The sequence below is a fragment of the Genypterus blacodes genome, unplaced genomic scaffold (genome assembly GCF_046128005.1).
Source record: "Genypterus blacodes isolate CSIRO-AG114 ecotype Tasmania unplaced genomic scaffold, CSIRO-AGI_Gbla_v1 ptg000097l_1, whole genome shotgun sequence".
Lineage (NCBI taxonomy): Eukaryota > Metazoa > Chordata > Actinopteri > Ophidiiformes > Ophidiidae > Genypterus > Genypterus blacodes.
This window is the reverse complement of record NW_027466901.1, coordinates 59116-67500: the sequence shown is the minus strand read 5'-3', so window position 1 is coordinate 67500 and position 8385 is coordinate 59116. Positions and strand designations below refer to the sequence as shown.

Below are 8385 nucleotides of genomic sequence, written 5' to 3'. Positions count from 1 at the left end.
CTCTGTCCCCCTATCCCTCTGTCCCTCTGTCCTTCTGTCCCTCTGTCCTCTGTCCCCCTATCCCTCTGTCCCCCTGTCCCTCTGTCCCCCTATCCCTCTGTCCCCCTGTCCCTCAGTCCCTCTGTCCTCTGTCCTCTGTCCTCTGTCCTCTGTCCTCTGTCCCCCTGTCCCTCTGTCCCTCTGACCCTCTGTCCCTCTGTCCCCCTATCCCTCTGACCCTCTGTCCCCCTATCCCTCTGTCCCTCTGGCCTCTGTCCCTCTGTCCCCCTGTCCCTCTGTCCCTCTGTCCTTCTGTCCCTCTGTCCCCTGTCCCTCTGTCCCTCTGTCCCTCTGTCCCTCTGTCCCTTCACCCTGAGAGGTTCTGACCTGACATACTCACACTTGCAGCTCTCCGTCCAGCAGCCTCCTGTACTCTGCGATCTCCATCTCCAGCCTGGTCTTGATGTCCAGCAGCATCTGGTACTCCTGACCCTGCCTCTCCAGGTCGGCCCTGAGCTGAGCCAGCTGTGTCTCCAGGCCCGTCACCTGCGCCTGATAGGCTGCCAGCATGCTAGCGTAACGGTTGTTGGTGTCGGCCAGGGTGCCTTCAAGAGACGCTTTCTGCAGAAAGACAGGAAGGAGACGATGAGGAGACTCGTCTCTAGTGTGCTGTTGCTGTCTCAGATTTACCCACCATGCTGATCTGAGCCTGCAGTTCAATCTCCAGGCCCTGAAGGGTTCGTTTGACCTCTGTGACCTCTGAGTGTGATGACTGCAGTGTGTGTGTGCTCACAGCGACCTCTTTGTTCAGCTCCTCCGACTGTGGGACAGATAACCAAATACCACCATCAGTCACAGGGCCTCAATCAACTCCTCTGACAGTCATCTAGCTCAGACCCCAGCAGGGGGCGCTCCTACCTTAGCATGGAACCAGGTCTCCAGCTCCCTGCGGTTCTTGGCAGTGACGTTCTCGTAGTGGTCTCTCATTCCAGTCATGACGTTGGCCAGGTCCTCCTGAGGAGCAGCGTCAACCTCCACGGTGACCTGACCTCCCATCTGAGCGTGCAGAGCCAGAAGGTCCTGCAAGCAAACGCAGTGTTACCCCTGCCAGCGCCACTGATGACTTCTGGCACCTTTACTTTTGGAGATATTTAGAGACCTGAGATCTCCAGAAACTGATAGTGATTCATTAAGAGCCTTCAAACTGGATCACAGATTGTTTGACATCCGGTTCTGTTGACCTCACCTCCTCATGGTTCTTCTTCAGCTGCATCAGCTCCTCCCTCAGGGCCTCGATCTGCATCTCCAGGTCGGATCTTCCCAGCGTCAGTTCGTCCAGGACTCTCCTCAGTCCGGCGATGTCGGCCTCCACCGACTGACGCATGGCCAGCTCGTTCTCGTACCTGCAGACGTCATGCAGCTGATTCACCACGTGTAGGAAACGCCTTCTTCAACTCTCAGACCTTGAATTGGTGTTTGATTGATTCTACTTTGTTATTGGACTCACTTGACCCTGAAGTCGTCAGCAGCCAGCTTGGCGTTGTCGATGGCCAGGTACAGAGCTCCGTTGGAACGGGTGGAGTCTAAGATCTGAAACACAGGTGGAGTTCACATGGAGGTCTGATCAGGTTCAGTCCACCTTAACCAGCAACGTCATCAGGAAGAACCAACAAAGACCCAACTAAATGAATGTGTAGAAGCTGAGGGTGTGGAGGGTTGATTGATAAGTCGTGAGCCGAGGTTAGACCGTGTTTCAGTTCTGACCACAGAACGTTTTGAAAAAAATCGAGAATTTTAAAATTCTGGAAAAGGTTGCAGTCAATAAGTTAAAAGGGGAAGACAGATCTGAAATGAATTTGGGGGTGACCTTTGACCTTTAATGTTCAGTGCCAAAACCAAAGGACATAAATGACTCACATACCTATCAAGTGTAGATTTATACTTCACCCTCACACTGAAGCAGGGAATCTGTGTGCACAAAACCAATAAACAAAACTGGAAAAATTTGCCTCTGAGCTTTGCATGGATCCTGTCCTCATTTGTTTATGTAAAATCACACCTGATGCATCAGTTTGCATGTGGTTCTGCCCCTCTGTCCCTCTGTCCCCTCTGCCCCCTCTGTCCCTCTGCCCCCTCTGTCCCTCTGTCCCCTCTGTCCCCTCTGCCCCCTCTGTCCCTCTGCCCCCTCTGTCCCTCTGCCCCCTCTGTCCCTCTGCCCCCTCTGTCCCTCTGCCCCCTCTGCCCCCTCTGCCCCCTCTGCCCCCTCTGTCCCTCTGCCCCCTCTGTCCCTCTGCCCCCTCTGTCCCCTCTGTCCCTCTGCCCCCTCTGCCCCCTCTGCCCCCTCTGCCCCCTCTGCCCCTCTATCCCCTCTGCCCCCTCTATCCCTCTGTCCCTCTGTCCCCTCTGTCCCCTCTGTCACCTCTGCCCCTCTGTCCCCTCTGCCCCCTCTGTCCCTCTGCCCCTCTGTCCCTCTGCCCCCTCTATCCCTCTGTCCCTCTGTCCCCTCTATCCCTCTGCCCCTCTGTCCCCTCTGTTGCCTCTGTCCCTCTGCCCCTCTGTCCCCTCTGCCCCCTCTATCCCTCTATCCCTCTGCCCCTCTGTCCCTCTGCCCCTCTGTCCCTCTGTCCCTCTGCCCCCTCTATCCCTCTGCCCCCTCTGTCCCTCTGCCCCTCTGTCCCCTCTGTCCCTCTGCCCCCTCTGTCCCTCTGCCCCCTCTGTCCCTCTGTCCCCTCTGTCCCCTCTGCCCCCTCTGTCCCTCTGCCCCCTCTGTCCCTCTGCCCCCTCTGCCCCCTCTGCCCCTCTATCCCCTCTGCCCCCTCTATCCCTCTGTCCCCTCTGTCCCCTCTGTCACCTCTGCCCCTCTGTCCCCTCTGCCCCCTCTGTCCCTCTGCCCCTCTGTCCCTCTGTCCCTCTGCCCCCTCTATCCCTCTGTCCCTCTGTCCCCTCTATCCCTCTGCCCCTCTGTCCCCTCTGTTGCCTCTGTCCCTCTGCCCCTCTGTCCCCTCTGCCCCCTCTATCCCTCTATCCCTCTGCCCCTCTGTCCCTCTGTCCCTCTGCCCCCTCTATCCCTCTGCCCCTCTGTCCCCTCTGCCCCCTCTATCCCTCTGTCCCTCTGTCCCTCTGTCCCCTCTATCCCTCTGTCCCTCTGTCCCTCTGCCCCCTCTATCCCTCTGTCCCCTCTGCCCCCTCTATCCCTCTGTCCCTCTGTCCCTCTGTCCCTCTGCCCCCTCTGTCCCTCTGGCTGTTCTGGGTGTGGCTCCTCATGGATTTGAGGCACAGAGACGGACGTCCAGCTGAAGGAGTGTCGTGTTACAGTGGAGCGTTCTTCTTCTCTTACATCTTTACTTTCACATGTTTTCACAGGATCTCACCTTTCTGTTCTGCTTTTGTTCTCTTTGCTTTGCTCGTCTTAGATTTCATATCAAACCCTGAAGCACTAAACATCTCAGCAGCATTGGTGTTTCCAGAAGCTGCAGTGACTGAATACTTTTCAGTTCCTGATTCTTCCTCTTTCATGAACACAAATTTCCCCAGAAACTCCTTCAGTCCACAGAATCACAAGTCAAGGTTGAAAAAACCACAGAACTCTACAAAAACAAAAGTTCTGACAAACTAAATGAATTCTGAAATACAATTTTGATTGTAGAAATTCTTTCTTATCATATTATAGAAAATAAAGAACCAAACTGATTCATACTTCATAATCTCACTGCTCAGTTCAGTTTCAGTGAGACATTGGAGGTCTTCAGGGGTCTCACCTGGTCCTGAAGGCCGCTGATGACACCCGTGAAGGCTGAGCAGTCGTGGCCCTCAGGCTTGGTCTTGTTCTCCAGGAAGTGCCTGATCTTCATCTCCAGCTCTCCGTTGGCCTCCTCCAGGTTGCGGACCTTCTCCAGGTAGGTCGCCAGGCGGTCGTTCAAGTTCTGCATGGTGTTCTTCTTGTTCTCGGCAACGTTCGGGGGGAGGGCGTCGCGCAGGTTGAAGCCCCCGCTGATGTTGGCTCCCGCTCCGGTCCCACCGGCAGCAAAACCTCCCCCGGCTGAGGAGAAGCTCCTGGGGGCGCTGGCCGAGATGCGAACCCCGGTGCCCCCTGCACCAGCGTACACACTGGGGGCACTCTTGGCACCAATTTGGTTTCCCCCAGAAACCATATAAGCATGACGGTGGAAGTTGGTGGACATGGTGGAGGTCTGTGGTCTGGCTGCTCTGGACGCAGAGGAGGACAGGACTGAGTGAACACTGGGGTGGACACGGCTCCTTTTTATGCCTTTATCCTCAGGTAGGGGGAGGGGAGGTGATCCAGCCCCCTCCGACACAGATCAAACAGTCACGTGAACGCAGGGAGGGAAGAAGCCGGATCCTCCGACAAACAGAAACCACAGAGACAAATACTCGTCACACAATGAGAGAGACAGAGGAACAGAGCGGCGCTGTCAAACATCTGATTCTCTCAGAACACTGGTTTAGTTTCACAGCTCAACAAAGTGTTCAAGGAAACACCAGTTGTTTCAGTAATTATTCACCATTTGTGTTGGGCTTCAGAGTTCACAACCTGCAGGTAGACCCTCAACATGTTTCCATGCTTATCTGCTTCCTTTAAATCAGATGTCATCAAAACCAACCCTCTCTCTCTCTCTCTCTCTCTCCTCTCTCTCTCTCTCTCTCTCTCTCTCTCTCTCTCTCTCTCCCTCCCCCCCCCTCTCTCTCTGTCTCTCTCTCTCCCCCTCACGCTCTGTCTCTCTCTCTCTTTCCCCCCCTCTCCCCCTCTCTCCCTCCCCCTCCCCCTCTCCCTCTCTCTCTGTCTGTCTCTCCTCTCTCCCTCATGCTCTGTCTCTCTCTCTCTCACTCTCTCTCCCTCCCCCTCTCCCTCTCTTTCCATCCCCCCTCTCCATCTCCCTCTCTCTCTCCCTCTTTCTCTCTCCCTCACGCTCTGTCTCTCTCTCTGTCTCTCTCTCTCACTCTCACTCTCTCACACTCCCCCTCTCCCTATCTCTCCCTCCCCCCTCTTCATCTCCCTCTCTCTCTCTCTCTCTCCCGCTCTCTCTCTCTCTCTCCCTCATGCTCTGTCTCTCTCTCTCTCCCGCACACCCTCTCTCTCTCTCTCTCTCTCTCTCTCTCTCTCTCTCTCTCTGTCTCTCTTTGTTTGCATACATTTGGCTTATTTGCAGTCCAAACTCAGCTGCTTGGTTGCTGACCGCCGTTGTCATGGAGATGTTGGGTTTGGTGTTGTTGAGCTGAATTTCCTTCTTTCTAGCTGTTTGCTAAAGAAGGTAGAACAGTCGTCTAGGGATGGGAAGGGTTCCGGTTCAATTCCAGGCTCTTCCTAGAGAGCCTGTGGAAGTGCTGACGAGCAAGGCACTGAACCCCTCACTGCTCCTGATGTGCAGGAGCTAGTAATGGAAAGACTCTCTAAGAGTTTAGAGTCAGAGTCAGGCGATACATTATGACTCCAATCAGTCAAAGAGCAGCTGAAGACATGTGAGCAGAGTCAGGAGGAACAGAAAGGAGACACAGGACACACTTGTAAGTTTCAGCTCTTTATTGAGGGCTCATCTGAAGCAAAGAGCTCCCCCTGCTGGCCTCACAGGGTCTCAGATGGTGGCTGTGTTTGTGCTGACCACTACACCGTCCACAGTTTCCTCTGTGTAGGTCACGACCCTGGTTTTGGTGCTGGTGGTATGGGAGGAGCTGGAAGGAGACAAACGTTCCCATATGAGTCTTCATGACATCAATGTCCCTGAGACACTGCGACCTTGTCGGCTTAAAGAAACTCAATGTGAAGATTCTGTAGGAAACTAAAGTCTAAAGCTCATAAACTCAGAGGAACATCAATCTAAACTTAAGAACATTAGAATGTAGCGTTCTGAGGACAAACACTTTGGCTTGTTGAGAACTGTCGGGCGAAGGAAGAAATAACTGTCTCCTGGACTTGTTGGTTTAAATTGATCCTGTTGGCCACATTCCAGAGCATTTGACCTCTATGACCTTCAGGTGTCTCACCTGCTGCCGCCGCCGCTGCCGCCCTCTCCGTCCAGCAGCCTCCTGTACTCTGCGATCTCCATCTCCAGCCTGGTCTTGATGTCCAGGAGCGTCTGGTACTCATAACCCTGCCTCTCCAGGTCGGCCCGGAGCTGAACCAGCTGCTCCTCCATGCTGGTGATCTGGTTCTGGTAGTTGCTGAGCTTCATGGAGTAGCGGTTCTGGGTCTCAGCCAGTGTGGCCTCCAGAGACGCTTTCTACAGGACAGAGACACGTCAGGCTGCAGGTCAGCGTCCGCACACACATCACGCAGAGTCAACATGAGTGTGAGTGTGTGTGAGTGTGTGTTAGTACCATGCTGAGCTGTGACTGCAGTTCGATCTGGAGGCCCTGAAGTGTTCGTTTGATCTCTGTGAGCTCCGTGCGAGACGTCATCAGGGTCGCTGTGTTCTCCACCACCTTCTTGTTCACCACCTCCGTCTGCACCAACACACACACACACACACACACACACACACACACACACACACAGAGGACATTCATCACCACTGGAGCTACCTCACTTACTTTGCAGTGCAAACTTCTCTTCTGGTTCTCCTTCCTGTCATACCTGACCCTGGAACCAGGTCTCCGCTTCTTTGCGGTTCTTGTTGACGAGGGCCTCGTAGTGCTCCCTCATCTCTGCCATGGCCTTGCCCAGGTCCTCTGTGGGCGCCACTTCCACCGCCACGTTGATCTGTCCGCTCATTGCACTCCTGGCGCTGAGCAGCTCCTGCACACAGCATTACACAGCACAATGAGGCACGACAGCTGCTAACAGAGCTAACAGCTCCAACTCACACTCTCAGCTTTAACTGATGAATGAAGATTTCAAGCATGTAATGAGGGCATGAGTGTGAATCCACTGACCTCCTCGTGGTTCTTCTTGAGGAAGATCAGCTCCTCCTTCAGGCCCTCGATCTGCATCTCCAGGTCGGTTCTGGCCAGCGTCAGCTCGTCCAGGACTCTCCTCAGCCCGGCGATGTCGGCGTCCACAGACTGGCGCATGGCCAGCTCGTTCTCGTACCTGCAGACGAGCAGAGGCGGCTCTTGACTGATGACGTGGTGACATCATTGTTTCTATATTCATGAGTTGCGTCACACGGTGACATCATTGACTGTAAAATACCGTTAACTGTAAATGTTATTTTAGGATAGTTTACAGAAGCAGCTGTTCTCTCAGTTAGGCCCCGCCCATGCCCTGTCCAGGCCCCGCCCTCTTTACTCTTATCTGGGTTAGGGTGTTTTAGAGACTGAGCAGCGTTGACACGATTTCAGCACATGAATCATTTTTCCGTACTTGAGCCTGAAGTCGTCAGCAGCCAGCTTGGCGTTGTCGACGGCGAGGTAGATGCCAGCGTTGACCATCGTGGCATCCTGGATCTGGAAGAGGAGACAAGCGGGAGAAGCTGTTTTGTTATTTAGTTTACAGAGAAGACGAGTGAGGACACACAAAAATACACATGGAATCTTGTGCTGTCTTGAAGTTCCTCTTGTCGTGTTCACACTCAGTGTGATTCAAAGCCTCACAGTTTATACGTGTTTAGCTGCTTTCTCTCATCTCCACTTCCTTTGGTGTAACTTGTGCCTCTCAGGCAGAGAGGAAATAGAGATTCTATTCCAGAGTTCTGTTTTCTATCAGAAGGCTCAAAGCTCCTCCCACATTTATTTCATCTGATTTCATAAAATGTGCAATTCTAACAAAAAGGATATCATTTTATAAATAATGTTAGATAGTCTTAAGGTCTAAATGTTCTCTGGGCTGTGTGGCGTTGTGGGCGTGGCCTAGGCCTCCTACCTTCCCCTGCAGCTCTGCGATGGTGATGAAGAAGGCGCTGTAGTCTCTGGCGCTGGGGGAGGTCTTGCTCTCCAGGAACTGCCTGATCTTCAGCTCCAGCTCTCTGTTGGCAGCCTCCAGCTTGGCCACCTTGGCCAGGTAGGTGGCCAGACGGTCGTTCAGGTTCTGCATGGTGGCCTTCTCGTTGACAGAAATGCCCGCGTCGCCGCCACCGGCGCCTCCGCCGAAGCCTCCGCCGAAGCCACTGCCTCCGCCTCCGCCTCCGCAGAAGCCGACGCCGAAGCCTCCGCCTCCGCCTCCGCCAGAGCTGAAGGAGTAGCTGCCACCTACACCTCCACCTCCACCTGCAGATCCATAGGAAGAGGAGCGATAGGAGGAAATCTGAGTTCCTCCACCTCCAGAACCGCCATGCACACTGCCTGCACTCCGCCTTCCGGAGCTTTGGTATCCACTACTTCTAGAAGCGTAGATACTCATGGTGCCAGCTGAGTGAGGTTGAGGATGCTGCTGCTGCTGCTGCTGATGATGATGATGATGAAGATGCAGACGGCTGCCTTTCTGCTTCAGAGGAGAAGTGCAGAGCAGAGAGG

General features: G+C 54.2%; 3 protein-coding genes across 5 annotated transcripts in view; 1 reads left to right on the top strand and 2 right to left on the bottom strand.

Moving 5' to 3' along the window:
• The window catches only part of LOC143007924 (uncharacterized), a 17071-nt gene extending 15321 nt beyond the window's left edge, over positions 1-1750 (top strand). For all 3 annotated transcript variants that reach the window (XM_076159428.1, XM_076159424.1, XM_076159425.1), the window contains one exon: positions 1-1750. This exon is cut by the window's left edge and continues 342 nt beyond it. The gene's annotated coding sequence lies outside the window, so the exon portion shown is untranslated.
• Positions 1-4615, bottom strand: part of LOC143007925 (keratin, type I cytoskeletal 13-like) — a 5234-nt gene extending 619 nt beyond the window's left edge. The window contains exons 1-7 of the mRNA XM_076159429.1: positions 4503-4615; positions 3738-4339; positions 1487-1569; positions 1226-1382; positions 898-1059; positions 674-799; positions 380-600 (exon numbers count right to left, since the gene is read on the bottom strand). Coding sequence (XP_076015544.1) covers positions 380-600; positions 674-799; positions 898-1059; positions 1226-1382; positions 1487-1569; positions 3738-4160 — 1172 coding nt within the window. The 5' untranslated portion in view covers positions 4161-4339; positions 4503-4615. The remainder of the gene's footprint in view (positions 1-379; positions 601-673; positions 800-897; positions 1060-1225; positions 1383-1486; positions 1570-3737; positions 4340-4502) is intronic.
• Positions 4616-5500: 885 nt separating this feature from the next.
• Positions 5501-8385, bottom strand: LOC143007913 (keratin, type I cytoskeletal 13-like). The gene is made up of 7 exons (XM_076159415.1): positions 7796-8385; positions 7298-7380; positions 6868-7024; positions 6569-6730; positions 6313-6438; positions 5980-6215; positions 5501-5667 (listed from the first exon to the last, which is right to left on the bottom strand). Exons 1-7 carry the CDS (start codon positions 8270-8272, stop codon positions 5571-5573), a joined length of 1338 nt encoding a protein of 445 aa, XP_076015530.1. The 5' UTR covers positions 8273-8385; the 3' UTR covers positions 5501-5570.

Excerpts from the sequence above, each read along its gene's own strand:
- LOC143007913 (XM_076159415.1), bottom strand. The coding sequence starts at position 8,272 with ATGAGTATCTACGCTTCTAGAAGTAGTGGATACCAAAGCTCCGGAAGG. Across the intron at positions 7,025-7,297 it reads GCTGACGACTTCAGGCTCAA|GTACGAGAACGAGCTGGCCA; the intron begins GTACGGAAAAAT and ends GCTCGTCTGCAG. Across the intron at positions 5,668-5,979 it reads GGCAGCGGCGGCGGCAGCAG|CTCCTCCCATACCACCAGCA; the intron begins GTGAGACACCTG and ends GTCTCCTTCCAG.